General features: G+C 32.3%; 1 protein-coding gene across 1 annotated transcript; it reads right to left on the bottom strand.

The window, feature by feature from the left end:
- Positions 1-8903: 8903 nt before the first annotated feature.
- LOC106717131 (JNK-interacting protein 1) lies at positions 8904-14267 on the bottom strand. Its single transcript, XM_014510851.2, has 9 exons — positions 14140-14267; positions 13731-13972; positions 11866-12120; positions 11734-11772; positions 11194-11394; positions 11002-11119; positions 10587-10752; positions 10309-10490; positions 8904-9401 (listed from the first exon to the last, which is right to left on the bottom strand). The coding sequence occupies exons 1-9, from the start codon at positions 14220-14222 to the stop codon at positions 9329-9331; spliced, it is 1359 nt and encodes a 452-aa protein (XP_014366337.2). The 5' UTR covers positions 14223-14267; the 3' UTR covers positions 8904-9328.
- Between the last annotated feature and the right edge of the window lie 1120 nt (positions 14268-15387).

Below are 15387 nucleotides of genomic sequence, written 5' to 3'. Positions count from 1 at the left end.
ATTTAAATATTGTTACATATTAGTATGCAGAGTAATGGGCCCTGAAAGGATTTTATTTTTGGGTTATTATTGTTGAAATCATGTAAGCTATTTATAAATAAATATAAAGAGTGACGTGTTATTTTAACATTTGGATTCGTGTTATATCGCACCTAGTTAGTAAGTAGTTGTGTAGTGTAGCTAACGTGGGAGCGGACGGAAAGCGTCAAACAATAAAATCCGGGATTCAAAGTTAATGAAAAGAAATCTCGTATCCATACTACACGCTTATCGTCCGTAAACCTCGCTGGCGAAACCAAATTCTAAATCACACTTAAATAAAATCTAGTAACATTTGAACTAATTATATTGTGAAGTAAATAAAAACTAGAGAAACTAATATAATTAATTAAAATAAGTATTTAAATAATTGAAATCAATATTAATATATACCACATTTCGTAAATAAAAACTCGTAAGAATGGAGTGAACGCGAAACTTTTTTATAAAGATTAGATGAAATACTGAGGAGAGGCATGTCTTGACGGTTTTAAAAACATAATAAACAAATATATAAAAGCCGTATTGATATAATAAATCTAAACAAACGTCGATTAAATACCATTGCCCTTTTAAACATTTTCGACAGTAAATGTATGGTGTTATGTACATAATCCCTATTGAAACCACGTAGCGCATTCCTTGCAATAAAGCATTCTAATAAAATATTACTTTTCTAGAATTATAACGTCTGCATCAGCACACTATCATGCCAGATTAAGTGTAAGTTATTATTTTTAATCATAAACTCTATCTATAATATATTCAAGAATGTAGACTATGTTATTGTACTGTGAGAGTGAGTATGGAAATATATACGTTAATTTTTATTATACTGTATGTTTATTAATGTAAAATATTCTTTAACCTATATGGTGCCAAAATTTTGGGCTTTACGTTTTTGTAACGTTTTAATTCTTGTTACTCTTAATATGTACTGTTTTTAAGATTTTTTTCGAGTTTATATATGTTTAGCGTTATAAAAAAATTACTCGAAAACTTTTATTGTATTTGTGTCGTCCATAAAAAAATTATATACATTTGAATGTTTGTTAATTAAATACTAAGCATATATTATGGTTTCAGGTTGTGTATGTAATAACAGTATTAATTTTAAAAATAAGCGTTTATTATTATTATTAAATTATTTAAAAAATTATGCTCGCATGTTATGTTAAGAAATAGTTTATTGTGTCATAGAACCTATTTCAACACGAATTATTTCGATAACTTTGTTATAATTGTAGCGAGAAGAGATTCAGATATAACGTACATTACTCTAGTATTTCCCGTAACGTTGCACTGATGAGGCGTGTTCCGATACTATCGCAACGGAGAGATGGAATCGCGCAACAACTCGAGCGATTTGTTGGTCGATATTTACCATCGAAAGTAAAAGTAAATTTTCCGCTTGAAATCGAGGTCGCACCACGCTGCTTTCAGCATCTTATTGACCTGTGCGAGCGAAACAGAGATACATATAAACTTACTGACGGAATCGTAGACGATGTTGTAGTATACTGGAATCGTTTTAATGTCTATCAAATATTTATATATCAAAATGGGATTATGTGAAATATTGACGATACTTCGTACATTAAAGTCGCTTTTACATATGGAAAAATAATAACATTGGATTTTACAAGGACCCCTGAAAGTATAATATAATTTTATGCACATTTTTTTTGTAATAGCATCGAATACCAAAGAAACAGGATAAAGGATAAAATGATTATATCACCAAAAATAAGTTTAGACGTCGATTGCAGTTTTTAGAAATAGCCTTGATATTTTATACTTGCTTTTCTGTAAAGTTCAAAAGTGGTTACTATTAACGTGTCCTGTAATTTACAGACGACCTTTAAAATGCGTCTCTTACCGAGTAGCTTTAACTAAGTACATAAATAAATACACTAGTATTTATAATTAATTTGAAGTACAAACTCAGTTCAAAATATTTTAATACGCATCGCATATATAATATATAGAGTCATATTTATGTAATAAAAATTTTCATCCAATTTTTGTAGTGCAATTGCTTTCATTATTTGTAGAACGGTTTTAAATGTCTATAAATCTAATGGTATAATTTTTCACGATATTAACTTTTCCTTAAAAAAGAAGTATCATCAGTATGCTATGTATTATCCAATAGAAGTCGTAATTAAAAGTGCAAAATATATAGAAGAGAAAAACATATTTTATATTGAATTTACGTATGTACCTTTGATGAGAATTTTTTCTTTATAATTGTCAAGTTGTGTGTGCACTTGTTTAAATGAATTTTTACTTGAATGTCAAAAGTTATGTTTAAAAAGGTAACTGTCTGTAGTATCTCATACTTTCTTGAATCAAAATTTTGTGGTATTGGTGTGATTAATGATGTTGCTCAAACTGATTAACTTTAAAACATTGTAGAAACATTGTACGAAATTTAGTTCTGTGATCCAATAAATTATATGATCAATAATAATGTTTCATTTAAATATAAAAAAACAATTTTTAGCTATAAGTGCTGCCATATATTTAGTTTTAAGAAAGCAAAATGGTAGCCGTAACATTTGCAGTCGCACTAAAAATGCTGCAGACAGCACACCAACTTCTCGACGCTATCGCTGTCTAATGCTTGAAGGTATCCGCATACCGTATCTCTTAGTATACTAACTACTAGAATAATAATTGAAATAAACTAAATTCTGTGTCGTTGTTATCCTTGTGTTTCCTAACTTCAAGACTTTCAAGCTTAGTCATTGCATCAATGTGGAATTAAAAGTTTGTCAATTATGATATGCAAATGTGCAAAAATGTCAATGAATTCAGTTCACATCTGAATTTAGCTATCAGCAAAATTTTAATACCCGGCTGAACTCCGCAAAAATGATAGATCTATTGTAAGATATATATATTTAACGTTTATCATTTAACTATTGTATATTTCAATAATACAAAGATAGTTTTCGACAAATTACATCGACTAGCGGATCACGCGCTGTCAACTCATTGAAGCGAGACAATGTTTATCGAAAACATATTTCTATCTCACAAAGTACTTCGTTGGACTGGATTGGACGTTATCCAAAATTTGATGAAGGATTGGTGGATTAACGATTACTTTAATGTTACTTATTTCGCTCGGTAGAAGTTTTTTTAAGTTTATTATGCGTTTAATTACTTGCATTGGTGTAGGTAACATTTGTATAAAATATTGATGAGTACCGCACATTGAAGAGTATAGAACAAACGGCCCACAAAGCTTAAGGTTGGCAGAGTAATAGGTGATACATAGAGGCGGCAAATTTTTTATAAACGGATATATTTTGACTCAGTGATTAAAAGTCCTTTTCTTCATGGTTATAAATAAGTACATAAAGTTATTACTAATTTGTATCCTCTATTCAAATAACTCGTAAACACTATGTAATGTTGCTTTTGTTACCTTTGAATAACAACCTACTTTCTAAGCGTTGTTTGTAAGTTTCAAATAACAAATCCGAAAGAAGGTAAAGTAAAACAATATGTGAACACATTCCCTTATAAAGAATTCACTAACGTTGAGAAGAAGTACGTACTCGGTATTTCAAGTCTCAGTTATTGCTCCCTTTATTGTAACGTTTTGGTACATTTTATTTATTTTTTGACCTAATTTCGAAATCTCAATGTCTTTGTGCCTGCTTTAAATAAAACCTATTAGAGCCTACCAAAAATAACATACTTTGCAAATATAATTTTGGTGAGATACGAGGGGAGGTCCAAAAGTTCGCGGAATGAAAGGGTTGTCAATGAAATATAACAATAAATTTATTTTTCCTTTTCAATATAATCACCCTTAAGTCTAATACATTTATTCGATCTATGAATTAATTTTTCTAAACCATCGAAAAAATATTTTTTGTCTTTGGCCTCAAAATGGGCCGAAATTGCCTCCTTCACTTCATTATCGTCGGAAAATTTCCTTCCCCTTAGCTCTTTTTTTAAATTTGGAAATAAATAAAAATCGCTAGGAGCCAGGTCTGGACTGTAGGGTGGGTGAACAAGTGGTTCGAACCCATGTGTGTGCAGAGCAGCCATGGCAACTCGGCTCTTGTGAACCGGCGCGTTGTCTTGCAAAAGCAACACACCCTTGGCCAATTTTCCTCGACGTTTTTCTTTAATTGACTCCTTTAACTTTTCTAATATGAGTGCGTAGTATTCTCCGGTTATAGTGGTACCTTTTTCTTTATAATCAATGAGTAATATTCCCTTACAATCCCAAAAAACAGTGGCCATCAACTTTCCCGCCGATTCTGACACCTTGAATTTTTTGGGAGGTGGTGTACCCTTTTTGTGCCATTGCATGGACTCCTGTTTGGACTCAGGTTCAAAGTGATGAACCCATGTTTCATCTCCAGTAACAATCCGCTCCAAAATCTGCACGGGCTCGTCTCCACACAACTCCAAAAAGTGCTTAGACGCGTCGACGCGCTGCTGTTTTTGAAGCGGCGTGAGCATTCTCGGCACCCATCTTGCACTGACTTTTGTCATGCCCAGGTGGTCGTGCAGGATACGCAAAATAGTTGTATCTGATACTCCAACAAATGCAGATAATTGTTTCTTCTTCAAACGTGTGTCTTCGAGTACAAGTTTTTCGACTTTTTCGACGATGTATGATGTGGTGGCGTCAGCTGGCCGCCCAGAGCGAGAGTCGTCTTCAATTGAATCTCGACCATGTTTAAAAAGACCATGCCACTTATAAACCATTGTTTTACCAGGGCACTGATCTCCATAAACGGCTTCCATTTCATTTAAAATGGTTTGAACGTTTTTTCCTTGCTTGGTAAGGAATTTTATCACAGCGCGATGTTCAATTTTCTCCATAGTTGCAGTTTGCTTCCGGATTGACTTGTTCAGCAGGCGAGTACTCGTAAACGAATGGCACTATAGGGTTGAAATGTTATATATATACTAATTATGAGTGCCCAATTAGTATGACACTAAGCGAGCTACCCTATCCCCACTCCATCCCCTCCATTCCGCGAACTTTTGGACCTCCCCTCGTAATATTTGCTAAGAGTCAATAAAATAAGCCATCGTTTTAGTAATGACTAGCTACGGAAAAATTAGTTGCCTATGTGTTCTTAACCCTAGAACCGTACCCATATCAGAATTTCATTAACAGTACCCTGGGGTACAGATGCACCCCAAAAAAAAAACGCATTTACTAAAGGATAATAAACTTTTATTACAAAAATCAACATACATATGGTTTTTTACATTAATTGAGTCTTTTTTATCACAATTGAGGTAAACTAAATAGGAACCGTTAAATAATTTTGGCATATTTTGCTTTGGTGCTCATTACAAATGAAAGATTTGCACGTAGCACATTGTGTGCGCGTTTTCCAGTCCTTGGACCGTGGACAAAAGGAACACCTTGCAAATTTTGAATTTGAAGGAGTTGCCACAGCTACTGGTCATTTTTTTCCTAAAATACCTCCAATACTTATTTGTAGGGACGTTGGCAAAGTTTGGTACTGAAATCTTTCTTCCAGGTGAGGTTTGATGAGATTAAAAGCGAGAGTCTTCAGGTAAGTGCGCCTATTTCTGAAATCTTGCTAATTAGTGGCAACTGAAGAATGCAGCAATATCATGGAATTAATTCCCACAGTATAAAGAATTCCATAGAATACACAAAGGCTCCAACGCCGAGTTTTGCGGGATACGCTGTATGTATGACAAATCTGGTCAATGGATCAACGCCACCCTTTGTTTGATTATAAAAACTTATGATTTCTGGCAAATTCAAAGCCTTGTCTTTATCTGCCTCGAAGTGCATGGTGGAAAGCATGAGGACGTTTTTCTTTTTACCTTTGCTAAGCTTTGGAGGAATATATGAAAGCAGAGTGAGTTCATCATGAAAAGCAAACGAAAATCTTCAATAATTTCATCTAGTTCATCTTCTAGCTTCTCGCCTAGAACAACACCTTCCCCATCTTCCGTCGCCAATAAGATATTTTCAATTTCGTTTTCATTTAGAATACGCCGTGACGCCATCTGAAAAAATAATGATAACAGCTATGCGAAAAAAATTGTAACTAAGAAAGAAAATATCTATGTAAAACAAAAAAACACCAACTTTTAGCATATATGAAGTATCTACATTACGTTGTGATTTTTTTTACACTAATTCACATCCAAAACAATAAAAAAAACAAAATTATAAAAAAAACATATATAATCAAATACTTACGTTAATAGTACTCTGGGGTACTGGTGTACCCCACAAGCAGCGTCCAAAGACTTGTCCCTATCAAAACCGCTGTCCAACTGAAGCATCCACGCTTCTTCCCGCCCTGCGTAAATACCCCGGCGCGCGAAGCAAACAGTCGAATAGAAAAAAAGTTATAAACGATTTAAAAAAAATAAATCGATTTGTACCCCAGGGTACGGTTCTAGGGTTAAGGACTGTGTTCTACATCTATACCAAATTTCATCGAGATCCATGCAGCTGTTCTGGAGTCACTTTGTAACAAACCATGCAAACATTGGCATTTATAATTTTATAAGTCTATAGTGTGTCTATACTATCTTCGTAATATTTAAAAAAAATTACAGACTACGTAAAAAATTTCAAGTGAGCTTAAACTGGTTCTTTTTTTTATAAAAATAGACTATTACTCTACATGTAGATTACTTATTAAAAATAATTGCTAATTATAACGCTCAAGTAAATTAAAATAATTTTCATATTAAGTTAATTATGATGGTTGAATTATTTAATAACGAGCGTCCCGCCTCGGTTCGTCCGGGTGGCAAAGTACATAAGTTTGTTCTATTTTTTGTCAACATAATTAGTACGTATTCCGGTGATGTCCCGTCTATTAAGACGAAAAAACAAGAGTAAATTTCGATTCCGCCTATTGTTTGTTATCGTGATATCTTCTTAACTATTTGGAATTATATTCTATAAATCTATCAACAACAACTTTAATCTACATTGAATTCTCCTAATCTAAAGTATTTTAATTTGCATGACATTAAAACCAAAAAATACAAATTAAAGCCAAAAATGAAAATTTTTAAACCTTTTACAAATACGCGCCTTTATACTAAATTTAAATTTAATATATAGGCAAACAAACCGATATAAATAATCATGATGACTAAAACCATATGTTAATCCGCTTCAAAGAGATCTGAGTACGAGACAACCATATCTAGGTTTCACTACGTCACTATGCGGTAGTACTTTGTCAAAAGTTGTCAGATTTGTGTTGCGGTGAAGTTGCGCAAAGTTGAATTTCAGGGACAACCACGTGCTCGTTTAGCTTAAAACTACATGGTAGCGACATCTATTAATAAAATAATTCAAATTTGTAAAAGCGCCATCTAGTTCTTCCTCATGTAAACATTTATTCATACATGTATGAATAATGTTTATGTATGTCCAATGTACATACATTGGGCAAATAAGCGAGACCCATGAACAATCTTTGCAACTTCATAAATGATTGATTTTAAGCAGTATCATTGGTTTTAGAAAACCACTGAAATTTTCGGAAGCAGACTGCACAAATCATATGCAATGCGAACGGTTAGGTATTGATGGAGTTGAAAGTGTCACGCTTTAGGATCCCTTAATCACACTACCTTCTACATCACACTATCGTTAAGCTGTATGGAAAACAACGATCATCATCATCATCCTTCTCTTTTCCATGAAGAAGATACGAATGATAACGATATGAATTTTAAATATCTAAGTGTAATCTTTTAACATCAATTTAAACCATCTTTTTTAGCTACCAAAGTGAAATGGTTTGCCGTGATAAACAATAAATTTGAATTTTGTACAGTGACTAAAAAATATCAATCGAATTGAGAACCTCCTCTTTCGAAGTCCACCATTTACCACCGATACCATGCATTTACATTCATTATATACTTTTATATTTCTGAATGATTACATTGATAGAATGTTGTTAGGTTGTAGGTATAAATAAAACAATTTAAAATTCCATGTAATACAGAATAACTTTAATACTATTCTATGTTAAATAGGTAGACAGTACTGGAAAAATAAATATTACTCTCATGCTTTGTTATGAGTCACAGCATCTTCTGCTTTGCCCAAATTTCGCTGTGGATCTTTAAATGATTTATATTTACAAAATACACAATTTAACAACACCGTGTTTATATCAATAAATGTGTCATGTTCTTAATTTTGTAACAACTATGAATTTTTATTTACTTACGATATTTTAATATGATGCTTTTATAATCAGGTATGTTAATTTGCAATCTTAATGGGCATTTTATTAGCTATTTACAAATATGTAAAGCATTAAATTCGTATGAACTTTATTGTGAAGTTGCTTAATTTGTAATTGAAGTGATCGGTGTAGATATTAAACATCAAAACCATCAAAAAAACATTCAAAATAATAACATCAAATAGTCTAAAGACAAACGATTTTACATAATTATTGTTAGTTACAACTATTATTGTTACTATATGTAAGATTCTTTATAATATTTGTCTTGTTGATAAGCATTACCTAACAGTGATTGATACAATGCGTTATAACTCACGCGGTGTTTATTTATCTTTTATCATGGTGGAACCTCACCTACAATCCATAATTGGAGACATGTAAAAGTATATCTAATTCAAAAATCAAAATTATTTATATCACAGTATAAGAGATTCGTTTGATATTTTCTTAAGAAAATTTGTACCACTTTACTGTTTTTATTACACGAATAGCCAATCGATATAACGTCCTTACCGTTTGAGGTACTTCTTAACTAAGAATCAGAAGCTTACATAAAATTATATTTTAAATAAACTAAAATAATAAAAGTAATATATTTCACTGTTTTCCTTAATTTTATTTATATCTAAATTTACAGAATAACCTCAGCAAGCAAGGCGCAGCGCAAGGCATCGATTACAATGATGTACTTCCTCTTTAATACAAACCACGTCCTTTTTAATAACAAACATTAATGTAAATGTGATTGCTTTTTACTTAAGAAAATATCCTTAGAAGGCATATTTATCGACACCGAGATAAAGATACATTTCTTAAAGCCCATGATATTCACAGATATTTGTCTGAATGGTTATTTCAGCTATGTGATAACCAGATACCATTACTCAGTACATATATGTAACTTTAAACGTACATAATTTTATTCAAATGTAATATAAATACCTACTTATGTTGTCTTTATCTTTAGTCTTCGGCAAAAGTGTGAAAGCTTGTTATATTGCTGAATTGATACGTTATACGTCCTTAAACTAAACTTATTCTATATAAATGTCTTCTATGGGGTAGGCTGTTTCTATAAACTTTTGGTAAAATCTCTGGAATGCTCTCCTGTAACAAAATTAAATTGTATTATTTTTTTAAGAATAAAAATCTATTGCCTCTAAGCGTTGCATTGGACAGGATTGAATCAAATTTGGGTATTCTCAGATCATCAGATTTCATCATTAGTACATCTGACCCAAATAATTTTTGGCTTAGGCAATGTCCACATAAAATCAAAAATAAATCATTTTCTATATGAACAGTGATGAACTTCTTTATCGATTGTCTTTGACTGAATGGAATGCAATTAATTATAAGTAATTACTAATATTATAAATGCGAATGTTTAGATAGATGGATGGATGGATGTTTGGCTCAACGGATCTTGATGAAATTTGGTACAGATGTAGAACCTAGCCTGGAAAAACACATAGGTTTATTATCTTTTTTTTTAATTCCACGTACAGTACGACAGCTAGTTAGTTATACAAACTAGACGTACAAAACACACAATAATTAATTGGCTGATATGTAACGTAACGTAACATATGAAGTGACAAATGAACATGAACATAGTAGTGCAGTTAATTATTAAAGCGATGTCTTTGCAATGTCTTATTACAATGAAAACGTGGAATTCTTAAGTAGAAGTGACTCATTAGTTATTGTATAGTACGTGTAAACAGTGTTAATTATGATTTATGTATAGTTTATTACTAAATATTAATACGGATTTTTTCTTTTTGTCGAACTTAAGATAAAGTTTTTCAACCAAATAAAATCATTTTCTACTTTAGGTTTAACAAGAAATTACTTTTTAATACATAAATCAGTGCATATATAAAAAAGTAGACTTGTTCTATATAACATTTTGAAATTCCTAAAAATAAATCTCTTGTAGAATGAAACCAACAAAAATCCCTTGTTGAAATTCTTCAGTTGAATTATTTACTTAACTTATAAATTAACTTACCCAACAGATTCAGCTACGGGTCTTGTGGATTCCATCCCTCGAAAAACGTGGCATGCAAACCTTTGTGAAGTCGGATGTTTAGTGATGAAACCAAGATATCTGTGGTCACGCGGGTGGAATGCGCAGAAAGAAACATTCTTCAATGAATAGAAGTAATCAAGGCACGGTCCCTTCACTCCTTTCTGTTGGTTATTAGAAAAAAGATGGAAATATGAGTAAATAGGATATTTTTAGAAGGCAGTGCTGGAATAAAAAATTGTTAAATTGCGTCAACGTACCGTTTCAGGTCTTGTACGATCGACCATGCGTAAACCTTGGTCAGAAACTTCCAAAATACACGTCTGAGTTTCAAAATCTCCTGTGTAATCTCCAATAATTTTTTTAACTGCTTGACATACAACGGCTGTACCTTTATGCGCCGAGGTTTCTACTGATCCCATGTACCTGTTCAATTTAATTTACATATTAATATTTCTTAATGTGCAGCAGGTCGCTTAATTTTATGTATACCAGCGGGCATGGACATCCAGTAAAGTAGAAGAACTGAGAAGAAAGGGTTACGGTTATTTTCCAAAGAGGTATATTTGTGAAGGACCTTAAGTCGTATTGATTTGAAAGTACTGCTGAAGATTGATTATTTCATAACAAGGCTGACAAAATTAAACTTACATTGTACCTATGTATTATACTTACCCGAGAAGATATCTTTCTCTTTTAATCTTGACATTAGCTGGATCAAAATCATTATATTCCATATCCACGGCATATGCTGATGGGAATATTCCTTGCTGCCCAGTCCTTAAATTAACTCCTGGAAAGAATAAATAATAACAAACTGTAGAAAATTTGTTAGTAAGTAATAATAAATATTCCTACATTATTTACCTTCAGACCATAAATCTTCACACTCCTTTTGAACGTAAATGGGGTCTCCTATTTCTAGTTCCAGTTCATCATGATGTCTAGGATTAAATTTGTATAGGCCTCTGTGGGTCGCTTCTAATATCTCTAGATGGCTGTGGGGAACTGTCGTCATATTGCCTGAGTAATTAGTACCACTGATACTGCAGCTTGAGGTTGGTGATACTGAAATGATGTAGAAAATTATAATTACGTACTAATAAGCGTGTGATTGTATTAAGCTCAAAAACAGTGAAAAAACACAAAGTTGCAATGCTTTTGGAATTAAGCATTATTAATAGAATCACTCAAAAATAACGTTGCTCCAGTGCACAAACACACGACTACATGCGACCAGACCAAAGCCTGCTAATATCGATGCGCTAGTTGCAGTAAAAGGCAAGCGTGGCTTACAAAAGACAGCTTTAGATGTGAATACGTAGCCAATTTTTAGTCTAGATGTTAAAGGCTAAAGTGTTTTCTATTGGCATGAAGCGATGATAATTTAATTATTTTGTTATATACCCCAATTTGAAGAAAATTGGTAAGCATCCACGAATTGCACTGAAATAATTATTATTGTTTGTCTAAACATAAAGAACACTCTGAAACCTACATATAAATGAAACATAATAAAAATCTCATTGCAATACAAACCATTTTGTTGAAGTGGTGTTGGCGACAAGCTTTTTGGGCCGGTATCTATGGGTGAATGGGCAGTACTGTGACCGCTGTCTACATCCCCTAGACTTTGCAGTCTTTCTGAGTCTGGACTGGAGTCTTCGTCTAGGAGGTATCCGCACTTAAGTACCAACAGAGGTCGACTTTGACCTCCTGGGCGAACTATGCCACCAGATAGCGCCCCTAATTCATCTGCCAGCGATGCTGGCTGATTTGAACCCATGACTGTGGCTGAAAAATTTATTACCTCATATTAATAAAGCCACACGAAGACATAAAGCTTTCAAATACATAACAGAATTCCTGTAAATATATAAGTAAATATGGTTTATTAATAGAAGAAAGATCAGCCTAATAGAAGAAGAAAGAATCGAACTCGCATGCATTTGTCCGGTATACTGTAATCTGCAGCTTAAACAGCTTGACTGAACGATTCCCATACTTTGCCAGAATGCAATATGTATTCTGATATTATGTACATTTGTTTTATATTTCTTTTTTAATTTTAAAGTTCTTAAATTGATATTTTGAAGAATTCTTTTGTTTTAACAACTCTTATGTTGCTCAAGAAAAAGATCACGTCAATGTCATGTATAAAAAATCTAGATAATGGTAATGAATTGCTATTTTCAACTGTTATATAACTATCTTAAAGTATTTTCGGACTCTGTTCTAACCTACAGCTATATAATGAGTTTTGTCTCATGCACTCATACTACTTTACGGGAGTAGGAAGAGATTCCTATGTGATAACATAACCCTGTCTTTCCACCAAAACTCAGGGTATCTTACGAAGATTTACCCACGATACGATAAAAAAACAACTTATGCTTACATTAACAAAAATGAAAAGAATATTTGAATACAAAAATTGAAACGAAAAAGTAAAATTATGAAGCATAAAGCTAAGAACAAAATAAAATATAAGCGCAAAGCTCTAGTAAGGTTACAAAGTATTAAAAAAATTGTATTGTCAGTGTATCTCCAAATTATTTACATACAATAAAATAAATTCAAAAGCTTCAAATGTACTTATAATACTATGCAAATAAAAGAAAACAAGTTTGTGGAATGTTTTAAACAAACTAATCTTGATTATTTCACATTTACTCATGTACAGTATGTTTCAGTACATACTCATGTACAGTATGTACAGTACATGTACAGTATGTGTGTTCGGTACATAGTACTTTGACTATTCTTGCTTAGCAACCTATCAGTAATTTTTTAAATTCACTCTTTTAACATGACATATCCTTTTTGCGAGTACAAATCTTTCGTGGTTTAATTACCTTTTTATTCTTTTGTAAATTATATTCAATAATAATTATTTTATGTAAATAAAAAAGGTAAACAGGTCGCTCATTACTGGTTAAGCCATTATATACTATATTTGCTAATCAATTTTATCATCATGATCTATCAGTGTAAGGATAACATGATGTTATCCTTTAATTTACTGAAATTGATGACATAAAATCGTTCAAAAATAGACAGTACCACTATTGTGTTATACCTAACAGATTTTTTTCGAATAAATAAAAAATATTTTGGTAGTAGTCTTGCTAATGATTAACCTCATATATTTAGGATAGTTATAGGTTTTACTTAAACGTTGTATATTAAAACGTTTAAATTAATAACATATACACTTTAATACAAATCGCAAACGCTTAACAATGAAGAGACATAGTTACACGTGTTCCTAAAAATGTCTGAGCATCAAAAATCGCAGAGCGCAGAAGCAAAATGTAAAAATAACGCCAGCTTCCCACATGACCTTTACCTTAACCGGGATTATTTATATCGTAACAAAGTATAAATAAATAATAATAACTTACATTTTCTGTTCTTTGGAATTTCTGGAAGTTTTCTTCGTTTTCTTTCGCCGTTGGTAAAGTTTTGATGTCTAGGACTGCATTGTGAATCGGTGACGTCGCCTTGGTTTGCGGCCGAGGCATCTGCAGCTCCTGTAGAGCCGTTTACCGTTTCGGCATCTCCAACCCCCCCTTTATCATCTTCTGGTGAACCATCACTTTTAGATGAAGGTGACTCGTCCACCAATCCCACATTTGGCACCAATCTTAAATATTTCAAAATCAAATCTTATTTATTAAATATTAAAAAAAACATGTTAAAATTTAATATTAATGTTTTTTTTTATTAGACGAGTCGTCATTAGGTTAAACATTCGCATAACTGAAGGGTGCGCTGCGGTTTTTTGTTATAAATATAAGAAAGATTACTTACGAGTAAAATGATGATGGGGCTTTGATGTGCTGTGGTAATTTATCGAAAACTCGACGAAATTCTTCGAACTCGCTGTCAGCCATGTCGCTGTTACACTTGATTCTCAGTCAAAGAGGGTTTCGCATGCGCGCCCCTGCGCCCTTTTAAGTTATCGACCGAGTTGTGGAAATTCTAAAGACTTGAATTGACTTCACGCATGCGTCAATGTCCTGCGCGCGCATCCTTTAACTCGCCATCCCCATGTATATTCGCACCCTTCGAACAAACGGTCTTCGATCGTATATTTTATGAATCAACGTATAATCCGTCAAAATCAAATTCGAGTTATGACTATACGTTGTCAAGTCGATCACTGTATGTATCTTGGCGCGTTTCAATTTTGACACGTAACTTTTTGATTGCTTATTGTTGTTTGATAACCAAACTAAACTCAAGTTTCTTTTTTACGTTTAGTTAGTAACTAATAATTAACTCATTACGCCATGGGTTTTATTTCAAGTTCATTTTGGTTATACTTATGTTTCATATTGTAGTTTGCAAGAATTAGTTTTAATGGAGAATTTTTCGTATTTAATGAACCATTACTATTTATTAACAGATGTACTAGTAAAATTATATAATAAATAAAGTCGTAAACGTCGTATATAATATGTACGAGTTGTAAAAAAAATCATTCCCATAAAACATTTAAACAGATAGTAAGAGTTAAATTGTAAAAGATAGAAAAGAAAAACGAACTCTTGGATATCTTGTTTTAAAAATGGAATGTTTGAATAGTTAGGCGTCTCTGTCCACTATGGAGTTGCCAGTGCGAGACCTAAGAGCAAAATAAACAATCTAAGTCCCTCTTCTATCTGCCTCTGTCATTCCGACTCTTAAGTACACTTCAACGAAATGTCTTTTCTTTCATAAGAAAATGACAATTAAATTACTATCGCATTATTACTTACTATTTACATTCAAAGAAAATGTGTGTAATGTTTTGAAATAAAATTCTATTTCGTATAATTGAGTAATTGTTATTAAAGGAGCTCTAACTGCTACGAAGTGTAGCAATCATAGTTGCAATCATTTAAAAATGAGTATATTGATGGTACTATATGTATATGCTATGATGAAGAACATATATACTATGTGATGAAGCAAACAAAAACTATTTCATTTTATAAAGTAAAAGATAAATTTCCTACAACCTTAATATAAAAGAATAAAACAGTAACGCTACACCTAATATTAACCTTCTTTACA

Source organism: Papilio machaon, chromosome Z (assembly GCF_912999745.1).
Source record: "Papilio machaon chromosome Z, ilPapMach1.1, whole genome shotgun sequence".
Taxonomy (NCBI): domain Eukaryota; kingdom Metazoa; phylum Arthropoda; class Insecta; order Lepidoptera; family Papilionidae; genus Papilio; species Papilio machaon.
This window is presented reverse-complemented; position numbering and strand designations above follow the sequence as displayed.

Coding starts and splice junctions, on each gene's coding strand:
- LOC106717131 (XM_014510851.2), bottom strand. CDS start 14,222: ATGGCTGACAGCGAGTTCGAAGAATTTCGTCGAGTTTTCGATAAATTA. Junction 11,773..11,865: donor AACACCACTTCAACAAAATG/GTTTGTATTGCA, acceptor TAATTATTTCAG/TGCAATTCGTGGATGCTTAC. Junction 11,120..11,193: donor TGAAGATTTATGGTCTGAAG/GTAAATAATGTA, acceptor TATTCTTTCCAG/GAGTTAATTTAAGGACTGGG.